The sequence below is a fragment of the Raphanus sativus genome, chromosome 3 (assembly GCF_000801105.2).
Source record: "Raphanus sativus cultivar WK10039 chromosome 3, ASM80110v3, whole genome shotgun sequence".
Classification (NCBI taxonomy): Eukaryota; Viridiplantae; Streptophyta; class Magnoliopsida; order Brassicales; family Brassicaceae; genus Raphanus; species Raphanus sativus.
The window spans coordinates 5,364,932-5,379,504 of record NC_079513.1 but is presented as its reverse complement, the minus strand read 5'-3'; the positions used below and the strand labels follow the sequence as shown (position 1 = coordinate 5,379,504).

General features: G+C 30.3%; 2 protein-coding genes, 1 long non-coding RNA gene and 1 pseudogene across 4 annotated transcripts; 3 read left to right on the top strand and 1 right to left on the bottom strand.

Annotated features, from left to right (window-relative positions):
- The first annotated feature begins 714 nt into the window (after window positions 1–714).
- Window positions 715–4,463, top strand: LOC130509910 (uncharacterized protein At2g29880-like). Its single transcript, XM_057006221.1, has 2 exons — window positions 715–1,044; window positions 3,885–4,463. Exons 1-2 carry the CDS (start codon window positions 715–717, stop codon window positions 4,461–4,463), a joined length of 909 nt encoding a protein of 302 aa, XP_056862201.1.
- On the bottom strand, window positions 1,847–3,796 carry LOC130509507 (uncharacterized). Of its 2 annotated transcripts, none has more exons than XR_008943519.1 (2): window positions 3,031–3,796; window positions 1,847–2,861 (listed from the first exon to the last, which is right to left on the bottom strand). It is a non-coding gene; the product is annotated as an uncharacterized LOC130509507 (long non-coding RNA). The 2 variants fall into 2 exon arrangements; XR_008943518.1 differs by having other exon boundaries at window positions 3,255–3,796.
- Window positions 4,464–4,772: 309 nt separating the features above from the next.
- On the top strand, window positions 4,773–6,148 carry LOC130509909 (uncharacterized). Its single transcript, XM_057006220.1, has 3 exons — window positions 4,773–5,297; window positions 5,377–5,605; window positions 5,679–6,148. Exons 1-3 carry the CDS (start codon window positions 4,773–4,775, stop codon window positions 6,146–6,148), a joined length of 1,224 nt encoding a protein of 407 aa, XP_056862200.1.
- Window positions 6,149–6,990: 842 nt separating this feature from the next.
- Window positions 6,991–8,555, top strand: LOC108829729 (F-box protein At3g26010-like; annotated as a pseudogene).
- Window positions 8,556–14,573: the final 6,018 nt, after the last annotated feature.

Sequence of the window (14,573 nt, the reverse complement as noted above, 5' to 3'; positions counted from 1 at the left end):
GTAATAGGTTATATGACAAATTTTCCTTTTCTAAAAACTAAAAAATGTAAAAGAGTATTTAATTTTTTTATTTAATTTATTAATTGTAATTAAATAGGAGATTTATAAAATAATTTTTTTTTCCTTTTTTAAAATCCAAGCAAAATAAAAATTTAAAACTTATTTAATAAAGCATTAAGTTAGTACATAAAAACATGTATAATATTGTTTTTGACTCGATTGGTGTATTTGACTTTGATTTCTTTTTACCTTTCATTCAATTTCTTATTTTGGGTTGTGTTGAGTTTAAACGTTTAGGTATACAAATATTCTATAATCCTAATTGCAAAATTTACAACATTGATCTATGAACAATGATTATAAAATACAGATATTAACTTGAATTTATGTGTGAAAAAGGGGTTTTAATTATAAAATAAATATCACACAACATATGCAAAAAAATCATAAAACTATAATAAAATGATTTTTATTATGTTTTTATTAAACTAAAACATCAAACAAAACATCAAACAAAACCCGTTGCGTTGCAACGGGCTCATATCTAGTCTTGAATAAAAAAGGTTTTCGTTGTGATTTGTGTTTCTTACGTATGGTTTTGTTATTTGATTTGTGTAGAATTAGTAGTGAAAATATTGATGTAACTGTTTGTTTGGGACAAATATTTGATATGCATGTTCTTACTAACAATGGTTAACTTCACATAAGATTGCAATGGGTGATAAAGAGAAAAATCAGTATAGTCTATGGAATTCGGAAGAAACCAAAGTTTTGATACAACTACTTGTGGAGGGAATTCAACGGGGATGGCGGGACAGTAATGGTATAATGAACAAAGCAACAGTGGAACATAAAATTCTACCGGTTCTAAACAAAAGAGTTGGATGCCAAAAAACCCACAAGCATTACTTAAGTAGAATGAGGTTTTTGAAGACTCAATATCAGTGCTATGTGGATCTTTTAAACAATAGTTCAGGCTTTGGATGGGATCCTATCATGAAAAGATTTGTGGCTTCCAATGAAGTATGGAATGACTATTTGAAGGTATGTGTCTAATTATAAGATTTATTATAAACCTAGCTTTCATTTAAAAAAAAATATGTTCAATGATTAAAGTTGCTTGTTAGATATAATTAATAAAACTAGGGTCTGGCCCGGGCTACGCCCGGATTTTTTTATTTAAATTTTAGGTTATATTATATATTTTGTATGTTTATATAAGTACTTAGGTAACTATAAAATTATTTTCAATTATTTAATTTTCTGTATATGAGTTTCAAAAATTTTAGTATTCAAATTTTTGATATTTTTGTTATTGGAAATTATATATAAGGTGAGAACCAAAATGAAAAATTGATTAAATTTTATTTATGTGTGACTGAAGGAATGTTTCATTTCATTTAATTTTCTATAAACTATTTACCAATGTCGACAAAAAAAAAAAAAAATAAATAAACTATTTACCAATTATTCTTGTAGTAATTTAATTGACTCTCTCTTTAAGCCCATAGTCCTTTGAAAAAATATTTTTTTTTTAAAACAACGTTTTAAAATTTGTAATATTTTTATACATTCTTACAACCCAACTAATCAGGCTCATGATCTGAATATTTGTTTATCTCTAACTTATATAAGTTTTGATGTAAGACTTTATTAAATGTACAACCAATTATAATTTTATTATAATTTTAGAACCATTTAATTCACAATTTTTACATGTGCCTTTTCAAAAAAATTGTTCCACTTCGTCCTAACTCTAGTAGCGTTAGCGACGTGAGGATCAAGTAACATACCAAGAAGTAAAGAGCGAAAGAGTTGAGACCAAGTAATTAGGTAAAGCGATAGATAAGTCTTTTGCAAATAATTGGATCTCATAATCAAGCTCATAGTTATTCAAGACTACTGCCATGTTTTTTTGAACCTGCAACATAACTTGCCAAAAAAAAGAAAAAATTAAGACAATACCAAAAGATTATAAGATCTTAAGCTACCTCACAATGGTTACTTAACCTCCCAACAAAAACGTCAAGAAACTATGCTCGAAACCATGAGAAGTCATCATCAAATGCACAATAGGAATCAAATCTCTGAGACTGTTACTGTCACTCTGAAACTGAGTAGACAAATCTCTTTCTTCATTTTCATGTAAACCATGGGGTTGAAGTACTTCTACTGAGGCCTCAAACCCATTGTTGTGAGATGGGTTCATTTCTATAAGATCTTCTTCCTGATTATTCACAAACACTGCAGAAGGATTATAGAAGTTTTAACCTGACCCAAACTGCAACTCCTGGTTATGGTTTGGTCCGTAAACCGTTCCTCTACAGGCATCATAGCTTGTCCACTAACAGGGAGAAGATGAGTACAGTTGCTATCAAACTCTGGAACCACCAATACCAGACCGTTCTCCTCTGGTCCTAAGGCTATGTTTGGTTCCAAAACACCTTCTTCACGGTGATGAGTACCGTTGATGTTATGTCCTAGCAGAGGCATCAACATGATTCATGTCAGGTATAACATTTCTCTGTTCAGCTTCTGATATGCTTCTTGGTCTTTTCCTTCTCCTGTGTTTCTCTGCTTTATCTTGATCTCTTACTGGCTGCGAGGTGGCTGTTAATGAACCTGAAGCCTCCTCTGTCCCATCAACATCATTGTCACTGTTCACCACAGTTTTGTTGGTCAGAGATCTTCTTGGGCGCTTCGCTTGGGAACCGGTTTTGTTGGTACGTTCTTTGATTCTTTTGAGGCGTACACGATCCTTCCACATCCGTCTCTCGAGGTCTACTGCGTCAATGTATTTATCGCTCACGTCAACCTCGGCTACGTTGTCGCTAGCTAAGTCATCTGGCACATTCTCCATCCTATCACAATATATAAACAACAAAGCTTGACTTTAAGCAACATAAACAAAAAAAAAAGACCAACGCATATATTCATTGGTCCAGTAGTTTCGAATGAGAATGAACATAAAACTAACACTTTGATTCAACCCACAAAACAAAATCATCCCTGACTATTGAAATTGAAAACCTTTTTTGGGAGTCGTCATCAGTTCGATACAGTTCGCCGAGGAAAATAGGTCAGAACAAATAAGAGTTAATTTTATAAAAAAAAAAACAAAAATCAGAAAAAAAAACAGAACAACATGATGTTAACCGGACACACGAACATGACTCGTGAACAGGACGACGGTAAATAATATCTCAGAACAATCGATATATAGATTAAAACAGAAAAGATCACTCAATATCCACCATGAGAAAATCCACCAGCATAAGCTCCCCACCCGAGCAGCCTGGCCTCGACAACCGATGAAAACCGGCCGGATTTCAAGTCGAGAAAAACAATTTCGGGTTAGCAGCCATCAAGAGAGATGTGTAGGAAGAGATGAGTATGAGAAAGATGAGTAGCATAGAGATTATGGAGATGGCGATCCGCAGAAGAGAGTTACTAACCTATTTATATCGAAATCGTCGACGGAAAAACGCAACTGAAATAAAAATTAATGGGATTAAAGACAGAGTAATCACAACGCCGTCCGTTACATGAACTGAATCGTCACCGCCTTCGTCAATCGAAGAGAAACGGAAAACACAATCGCGTTCATTAGCTCAGATTAAAAGCCGAGAGTCTGATTTCGGTTGAAGCCCATCAGATTAAAGAGTGCGAGCAGATGTGGACGAATGCTGTTCTCTGATTGGACTGAATTAAATAGATGACGTGGACTTGCTCTCCATTGATCTTATTAGCCTTTTAGTATAGTATATATATTGATATTTATGCACATGATTTGGCTTACGTGAACAAGGATCACTTATTGATATATGTACAAAAGTTCATAAAATTATTTCTTTTGTATTTTAAGTTGTACTTTTTTTTTGTAGGGACATCCAAATCACAAATTCTTAAGATATGATTCCAGTGAACAGTTTGATGATTTGAAAATCATATTTGATTGTGCAACTGCTAATGGTAGTTCTTCAATTGGATTGGGTGATACTACGGACGCTCGCACCTTTACAATTGGTGACAGTCAAGGGCAAGAAAACTTGAACTTTGAGAACATCAATGATGATGCATATGCTCAGCAACCATCTCCAGAATGTGTTGTCAAAAGGCGTGCAGAAAAACTTGTCTCGAGAAAACGATCTCGAACGGAAGCATCTAGCAGTTCAGTTGAGATAAACACTGATCAAAGTGATGCTATGGTAGTGATAACCAGCAAGATCCTTACTTTCATAACACAGAGAGAAGAAAGGCAACAAAAAGAAGTTGAGAAAAGAGAAGCTCAAAAGAAGAAAAACAGTGTTTGGGATACTATGAAAGAGGTTCTTAATTTGGATCAGAATATCAAATTTAAAGCAGTGACTCTTATCTATTCCTTAGGGATGAAAGATGTCTTCACTGATATGTCCATAGAAGAACGTCATGGTTGGATCCAAAGCAATATCAACTCCGCTTGAATCTTTGTTTTGTTTTATCTGTTTTAGACTATTTTCTTTCTTTACAATAATTCTGGAATGTTTTCGTGATTTATAGACATCAAATTGGATTTTTTTTTCATAGTTATGATGGCTTTTTTTTTAATATATTTTGTTGCTTCGAGCAAAATGTCATGCTGCTATTTTATTGTTATTAGTGTTCGGTAGAAAAATGATCCATGTGACTTTGTTTCTACTGTTTTGGTCTTTACATGGTTTATAGTTTTTAAATATTTGTCGTGTGTTCCAATTATTAATATTAGATAGTATTTCTTTTGTAGGTGCTTTATCATGGAGAGTCCATTTGAAGAAGATGCTGAGATAAAAGCAAACCAAATGGAAGAAGATGAGTCAGATTTAGACATTATGCTGGTGATGTTATTTAATATGGCAACAACTTATGTGAGGAATGACGATCGCATACAACGCCCTATTCATCGGCCAATCACTGACATTGGTTATGATTATATTCAAAATGCTTTGAAAGAAGATCCTGAGCACTTTCGGTCACTATATCGCATGTATCCAAGCTCATTTGAAAAGTTTTATGATCTTATTATAATGAAGACAGGTCTAAGAGATACCCGGAATATATGCGTTGAAGAAATGGTGGCCACATTTTTACTTGTTGTTGGTCAAGGTTCGAGATATGGGTACACAAGAGACACATTTAAGAGATCAAAGTTCACTATAAGTGAAAATTTTCACAAGGTCTTACGAGCACTAAATACCTTAGCACCTTATTTGATGGCAAAACCTGGAGTTACAACGGCTGCAAAGATAAGTGAGAGCACAAGGTTTTATCCCTATTTCAAGGTACACATAAAATAAACTAAGTTATGATAAGTTATTTTGTTTAATTGTTTATTTAAAATCTCTATTTTAATATTTATAGGACTGTATTGGAACTATGGATGGTACACATATTTTTGCAATGATACCAACTTCTGATGTTCCGAGCTATCGTAATCGCAAAGGATTTGTATCACAAAATGTCCTTGCTGCTTGCAACTTTGATATGGAATTCATGTATGTTCTTAGTGGATGGGAAGGATCAGCTCATGACTCAAAAATTTTAAGTAATGCTTTGACAAGGCACAGTAGCAGACTAATCGTTCCAGAAGGTATGTACTTAAGTTGTAGTAAGCAAATTATATATGTTCATTACTGTTTATTCATTACCCAAATGAATTTCAGGGAAATTTTATCTGGTACACTGTGGATTTGTAAATCGTCAAAAGTTTTTAGCTCCATTCAGACGTACTCGATATCATTTACAAGACTTTAGAGGTGAAGGCCGTGATCCTAAAAACCAAAATGAGCTGCTTAATTTGCGGCATGCATCTTTGAGAAACGTGATCGAGCGAATTTTTGGTATTTTCAAATCTCGTTTTCTGATTTTCAAGTCAGCGTCGCCTTTTTCGTTTACAACACAAGCAGAATTGGTTTTAGCTTGTGCTGGATTATATAACTTTCTACGGAAGCATTGTCGGTCTGATGCCTTTCCAGAGGAAATGATCACTCCAAACAATGACCAAACAAACTTTGAAGAAGCTGTACATGTAGGTGCTCTTGAATCTCAACAAAGAGAATATGCTAACAACTGGAGAGACACAATAGCTCTTAGTATGTGGAATGATGCCGTCGAAGCTGGGAGTCAGCGTTAATGGTAAAGTATACCAACAAAATGAATGCTTTCGTTTTCTGAATAATTTGCAACTCACTTTCGTGTGTTATGGTGTTATCTTTTTGGATTTGTCGTTTTGGTGTATTATCGTTTGACCATTGGCGAACCTACGTTGTTGTATAGGGAGGAGGCAAATGCCCCACAAAAATATAGAAATAAATCAATTTGCATATAAAACAACAAGCTTTCCTTAGCATTGTTGGCTTAAATCCTTTGCTTGCCCCCTCTGGTCCACGGTTCAAACCCTCCCAAGTCCTCAACTTACTTTTTATTTTTTTTATGTCCCCACAAAATTATTTTCCTAGATTCGCCGCTGCGTTTGACATCAGAATCTCTTTTATATTGTTCGTCTTTTTGATGTGTTGTCGTTTGACATCAAAATCTGGGTTATAATAATCTATTTCACGTCATGGTGTTATATTGGTTTTGAAAAGTGAACCTGGAATATAATACCTCTCACGTATGATGCATATTTTATAAAGAAGTTTGTTTTTTTATCTCAACTTTGAGAATACAAGGGTTAACACTATATTTTGAAAATCATGATTTATGAGTTAAAATAAAAGGAAACAATCATTATTCCAATAACACCATAATTTAATAGAATTACAAAATCTTAAAATACACAACTTTTTGAATAACAAAAGATTTTAAATTGAGTTATAAAATTATCATACCAATAACAAAAGATTTGTAAGGAATTATAAAATCACCACACCAATAACAAAAGACTTTTTAGAAATTTAAGAATCCTACTACCAATAACAATAGAATCTTAAAATTCTTCAAATCATTATAAATCAATCTCCCACTAATGCAGAAAGTTAGCGTAACACCTCACTAATTAAAAACCTAGAGAGACCCTATTCGTCACTTTCGCTAGACTCCATTTCCAATGGCAATTGAAACAAAAACAAATCTCTTTGAGGTGTTGCAGACAGAGATTCTAGCGAGACTACCCTTGAAAACCATCTCCAGATTCAAATCAGTCAGCAAGAAATGGAAATCAACAATCGAATCTGCGTATTTCCGCCGTCTCTTTCTGTCTCTGAACCGAAACTCCTCCTGGTCGCTCATGTACGGACGAGACGAACTCATAGTTTTCCATGGACGCAAAACATGGGATGATCTTAATCCACAATCCCCAGCTCCACTCATCCCACACTCTTTCAGACGCTCTTATATCGGCGATTGCGACTACAGGGACTCTTCCGGTGGATTGGTTTTGAGATCACTGACGGATCTGATAAAGCTTACTGCTACGTGGGGAGTCCAGTTACACAGCAATGGATCAAAATCCCTCCACCTCCCTCTGATCCTAAAAGTGATTCTACTGTGTTTGGTTTAATGACTCGCTTGGACGAGGACGGTGTCGTTTTGAGCTTTAAAGTGGTTAGGATAGCTTCTTACCAAACCACAAATAATTATCTCTCGAGTGTTTTGAGGGTGTTACTTTATTCCTCCGAGACAGGGGTTTGGACTTCTAAAGTAATTCACAGTCCTCATCAGATCGGCAACATGTCTAATATCAACCTGAACGGTTCGATTTACTTTGGTTGTCTAAGTGTGCCTGGAATACTCTTAGCTCATGATTTCTATTCTGAATCCGATCAATTTCGGGTTGTGCATTTACCGGACTATCCGGATCACAACAAGGACTACAAACGGACCTTGACTACATCAGGAGGCTCTGTCGTGTATGTCAGAACATTAGCAAAAAAGGAAGAAACTGTTTTAAAGATCTGGAGGCTGAGCAATGATGACGCCGACACTTGGCATGTTTTGTGGGATATAGGGTTCCCGATTATTGGTAACTATGTACCCATGGCAATGCATCTGTTTGATGTCGCTACTGTCTATCTATGGAGTCAACAGGATCATCATTTGGTATCATGTAACTTGAGGAAACAAGACTACACAGTCCTGGGAGATGCATCCGATGATGGTCATCAATATTGTTTAATTGACCATTCTGTTTGTAAGGAGAGTGTGGATGAGTTATGGAGATCATCAGAAGAAGATTTAGACGAAGACTTGACCTTTAGAGTTTGTATCTGGTTATTCCAATACGTGATCCCACGGTGGATGGAATCAGTGCCTCGTCCTCCCCAAGCTGAGCTGATAGATACGACTTCACGGCTCTCTTACGCTGCCGCAACACATGAGAGAATGATGGAGGGTATAAGATATGAAGAGAACTTTTGGATGGAGATGGAGTGATATCAGTATGTTTTTTTTTAATTTGATGTCTTTTGGATTTAATATTTGCTTTATAATGGTTTGAACTATACTTTCTTTGATTTTTCTTTTCAGAACTCTGTATTAACACTTTCAATTAATCTTAATCCTACTAACTAGTTTATCTGTGAAGCTATACTACTGATATTATACAAAGTAAGAATTAATTAACTAATCTATATCCGAAAATATAAAGTTTGATATCAGCCACTAAATTCACCATTAGAGGCTGATTTGTGTAAGGATATCATGCTATTGATGTAATGATATCATACTATTTGAGACGAAATGATATACTACTCTTTAAAAATGTAATAATTTGTCATGTCTTCGAATTAGATAGTTATCGTCACTGTCATTTTGTATGATTGAGTATAATATGAAATTCATTTTTTCAGTGTTTAACAAATTTGATTATTTGGAATATTCGTTATTACCAATTGTATTGTATAAATCTAAATTCTATTATTTAGAGGAATGAGGGTGAATTTGAGGTCAACATTAGATTTGAGATTTGGATCTATAGTTTAGAGTTTATGGTTTATATTTAGGTTTAGGGTCTAATGATTAGAATTTAGGATTTAGTCATTTCCTTCTCAATCTTGGTCATTTAGCAAATGTAAATGGAGTGGACATGCCCTTCTATACTATTTATAGAAATTTTATACTATGTTGTGGACATTGAGAAAATTGACAGCATATTATAAAGATGTTGTTTGGGTTTGTACTTTAGTTATTTGGGTTTAGATTTTGTAGCTAAGGGTTTGTCTAGAGTTTTAGTATTTAAGTGGATGGGTAGAGTTTAATATTTTGTTCCATACTATGGCTGATAATTTTTTAAAAAATATAATAAAAACAGTTATAGCTTATACTTGGGTTTATAGTTTACTGATTAGGGTTTAGATTCAGTAATTTAGGGGGTTTGTTGTAGTATTTAGTGGTTGTAGGAAGATTTAAATATGTAGGTTAGAGGTCAGGTTGAGGTCCTATACTACTTCAACAGTATGTAACAGAACACGTGCAACCTTTCAAACCATGAGAATATGCGTTCATGATTGCTTCCAGAACGATTTAGTAATTTGGGTTTGTCTTGGGTTGTAGTATTTAAACTGGTTTATATGGTTTAATATTTATGGTCCATACTTTAGCTGATATTTTCTTTAAAACAAATCTTTCGAAAATATTTGTAAATTATATTTGGATTAATATTTTACTAATTAGGGTTTAGTTTTAGTAATTATGGGTTTGGGATACCATTTAGTTGATGTGGGAAGGTCTAACCTGTATAGGTTAAATGTCAGGTTGATGTCTTATATTATTTTAAAAATGGAAAAGCACAATGGCAAACTTTCAAACCACGAAAATGTAAACCATATGCAGTTATTATGCATATGACGGGGTTTTCTTATATTCTTTTAGATGTAAACAAATTGCTGTAAATATTAGCTACTATATATGGATCCGTACGTGCACGGATTTTGATTAACATTTTAATTTTGTGAAAAACATAATAATGATACAAATTTTAATGAAATTATATGATTTTTGCAGATATTGTGTGAAAATAATTTATGAAAAAAAATCGTTTTTCACATAAGTTTGGTTCGTATTTCTATTTTAATAATGATAACACATAAGCGAGTTATTTACATTTTCATATATAAGACTAAAAAAATCATATGAAAAAAATCAAATGGAATTCAACCTAAAGAAACACGAATAAGAATGAAAGCAAAAGAATTTGAAAGTTGAATCAAACCAATTGAGTCGATGACAACATCATACACATTATAAACTCTTAGTTTAATGTTTGTATTAATTTATATGTTATTTTTTGTTTAAACATATTCCATGGTAATTTTGTAATCTTTGTGTTGTCATTGTAGGGTCTCGAGATTTTTTTTGTGCACTTATTATCATTTATATAATTTGGTTCGCAAGATTTATTAATCTTTAAAATATCTCCAATCTAATTATATATATTTCTCTATACTTTATCATAAAATAAATAAATTCTATTATAGAAGTGAGATTCTCCGACTCTATTATACAGTTTTTATATGTTAAGAAAAATGTAATGAATGATATTTTCATCTATATATTTTAAATAAAATAGCATATCTCTATATTAACTCTAACAATAAAAGAATTGTATTACATTATCATATGTTGGAACAAATTCATTTTTATAATATAACTTTTTTTTTATTTTAGAAGAAAAAATAGAAATGAAATATAGGTGAATTATAACTATTCTTAGTTGTTTAACCAACATCATGGATTAACATTTTTGTCAAGTAATTAGATGTAACTTGGAGGTAGCTAAAATATTAATATTTTACGCAGTTTGATATTGATTTGTTTCTTGTAGCCATAAAATATATGTGTATGATAAAAATCATGTTTCTCAATTGTGTGAATAACTACTTATAAAAATAACTTGTACTACATGTTTAATATACCTGAAAAAGACACAATCATTAATAATTTTTTTAAAATTTCATCTCTATTATAAGATATTCAATATCAGATATTGTCTAGTTTTTTTCCTTTAAAAAAATGAATCTCACTTTAGATCTGTAATTATAGTAACATAATTTTCCAGAAAATAAATATGCATATAGCCCTAAATTATAATTTTTTGCATAGAACAAATTAATTACATATTTATACTTATAGAACTTTGCATCAAATAAGAGAAAATTCATTCCTCTTTGTTAATTTGTTTTCAAATTACTTGCTCCTCACTTTTCAGCAACAATAAATAATTTGTTTATAAACTTATTCATTTTAAATAATTTTCTGAACCACTATTTTGATGATATATTTCCATCATAACAACTTAGCTAAAAAAATGAATTATAAAAAACATAGTAAAAAAATGTGATAAGATGATGCGTAAAACTTGAATTTTTTACCAAACACATATAAAGAACATAAGTTTTTGCAAGTTATTTGGAAAACATCAAGATATTAAAAGGAAGTATCAATCACTCAGAGCTCATTCATATACCCCAGACGTTGAATAAAAGGGCGGACATTCTTGCACGGAGTGTCAAACAGCAATCATTATTTGTCGTTCATATGGATATCGAGCTACCAGTGTCATTTATAGAATCTTAGTTGAGTCTGTTTTTCGTTGATGTAAAAAACATATAAAGAATAGTTTATAATACAAAGAATAGTACTAACAAAAAAATTGAATTTATATTATTCGAATGAAAAGAGACACCTATTAATATTAAAATAATAAAAATAAATAAATAAAATTTAAAATTTTCTAAAAATTAATACTTGTTTCCTTTTATTTTTGTTCTTCTTGTCTTTGCGTTAATTGTCAGAAGTTTACTAAAAAGAAAAATAAAAATCCAAGTATTAAGTTAAACATATAATAAATGTGCCAAAAATAATATAAAGTATATTTAATTTATAATTTCTTTATGAATTTTTAAACATTAAGAAGAATATTAAATTTCTCCTTTTTACTTTTATCTCAAATAAATAAGTTTCATCCATAATTAAATGCACATCTTTGAAAATATCTTCCAATCTTTGTTCATATGAGTTCATTTTGAACTGTCAACACTAGTTATTAGATAAATTTTATAATAACACAAATAATATGTACATATTATTATACTTTTAGTATATAAAGTTTACTTACTTCAGGATTTGCTCCAGTTAGTTCTGTATTATCTTAATCAAATATAACAAAATTGGAAAATCATTTCAATCATATATTATTACTTCAAATTTGAAACTAAAGAAACTGATTTAGCTTTAAAATTTAATAATATATTGATATATTTATTTCCTTGTAACTGTATATTAGTTCATAACTTAATAGATTAATATAAATATAGATAAACAGATATCAATAATATAAAAATTCTCTTTTTGTTAATGTTGGTTAATTATATTTATAAAAACTATAAGAAACAAGACATGAATGTAATTACAACTAACAATTCTACATAAATTATGAAGATATACGCTAATTACACTACTATGAGTTTTTTATAAGTTCTACACAGACAGTATTATTTGCACAATGCTGAAAATCTCCTATAAATTTCTTTTCTTCATCACCTCCTATGAAACTCGAAACCTATACCACATTGTGTAAAAACATTAATCTTAGTCACACATAGACGGACCAATGAGGCTTCCATAGAATATTAGTTAATTATAGGAAAATAAGAAGATTATTTTTACAACTCTCTTTTGTTTAGAATTATAAAAAATCAAAATATTTAGATTTATTATTAAACAGCTTGTTGTATTATTAGGATTTTATCATTCGTTTTAAATATTATTAAATTACTATTTTCTTTTATAATTCTCTTTGTTCGTGATTTACAAAAATGAAAATTGAAATTTCTTGAAAATAAAAATTATTTTCATAAGCTTTTACAATTTTAATTTTAGATTTAAAAAGGAAAATTACCAATAATTTACTATTTGTATGGAAAATATTTTTATTTACAATAATTTTTTCTCCAAAAAGGAAAACTACTGTTCAATATTATTAATAGGAAACATTATATTTATCACAAAAGGGAAAAATTATATTTCTTGAAAAGAAAATTATTTTCATATAGCTTTTACAATTTTTCATTTTGGATTTTAAAAAGGAATGATTAATTTACTATTTGTATGGAAATTTTTTTATTTACAATATTTTTTCTCAAAAAAGGAAATTTACTATTAAATAATTATTTATATGAAAATTTTTATTTAACACATGCCATGTTAATTACTAACTTTGAAAAACCAAAAAGGAAAATTACTATTAATTTACTATTTCTATGGAAATTGTTTTATTTACAATAATTTTTCTCAAAAAAGGATAATTACTATTTAATAATTATTTATGTGGAATTTTATATTTTAACACATGCCATAATCTTAAATATAAAACTGTCATGTGTCAAAATCATGTTAATTAATAAACTTTGAAAAACCAAGCTTTATATAATTAGATACCTCACTTTTTATCTACACTAGGTTTCAACTCGCGCTACGCGCGAGTTTGTTTTAATAATCTTAAATTTTTTATTTAAATATGTTTAAAATAAAATATAAACATTTTATTTGTATATTTAATTTTTTACACAATTATATTCTTTACATAGCTAATATTTTATATTTTTTGTTTGTATATGTAAATATATAACTCTATCGACAATAGTATATATATTTTTTATTAATCACAATTTGAAATAATTATATAGACTGTTTTGATGAATCTTAATTAGTTACTACTGCATTTTTATAAATATTTTTACTATAAGTTTTTTTTCATTTTAAATATCATAAAGATTACTTCATATGCATAGTTATAACTTTGGTTTGCAATTACAAAATCTATAAAAAAATAAGTATGACTATTATACGAAAAAGGATTCTCAGCTACATGAATTATGCATCACTACATTGCCAAAAACCAACGACATGAACTATATGATTACATGACTACATCTCAAAACTATCATGTTTTATGTTGCTAACACCATCAAAATCTATCTAATAGCTAAAAAGTTTTGTTTGATTTTAAACCCGACAATTTCTAATGAGGTTTTAACATATTATCACATGTACTCGGATATATAAAATCAATTTTGAATTATTGATTTTCGTATTTATTTTTCTTTCGATCTCTTGTATGTTTGTTATAGTCTATTTCTAAGAGTTTAGTTGATAAACTTCTTACCAAATCTTGCTAGATCGATTTCAAATCTGAAACATCTTTTACTATTGGAAGGATGTTTATGGTGTAAGCAACATAACACCTCAAGAATGTTGTCATGTGAATCATATACTTTGGCTCTCACTGGTAACCACAATAGGAATAAAAGGAATAGGAAAAAAGGAATAAGAAGGAATAAAATATAAGGAAAAGCCATTCCTCTCCTAATTTGATAAGGAATAATTGTAGTATTTTATTCCTTAAATCTTAGGGAATGTTAAGGAATCATAGGTAACAAATATTCCTTGTAAATGGTGTAAATTGTAAAGAATGTTAAGGAATTAGCTATTCTCATACATTTCCTTGGTCACCATTTGGAGTTATTTTGTCCTAGATACATTTTGTTTTCCTAGATGTGCATCCATGAAATCGCATATAGTTTATATAGCTCATAATCATTTTTCTATTATTATATACT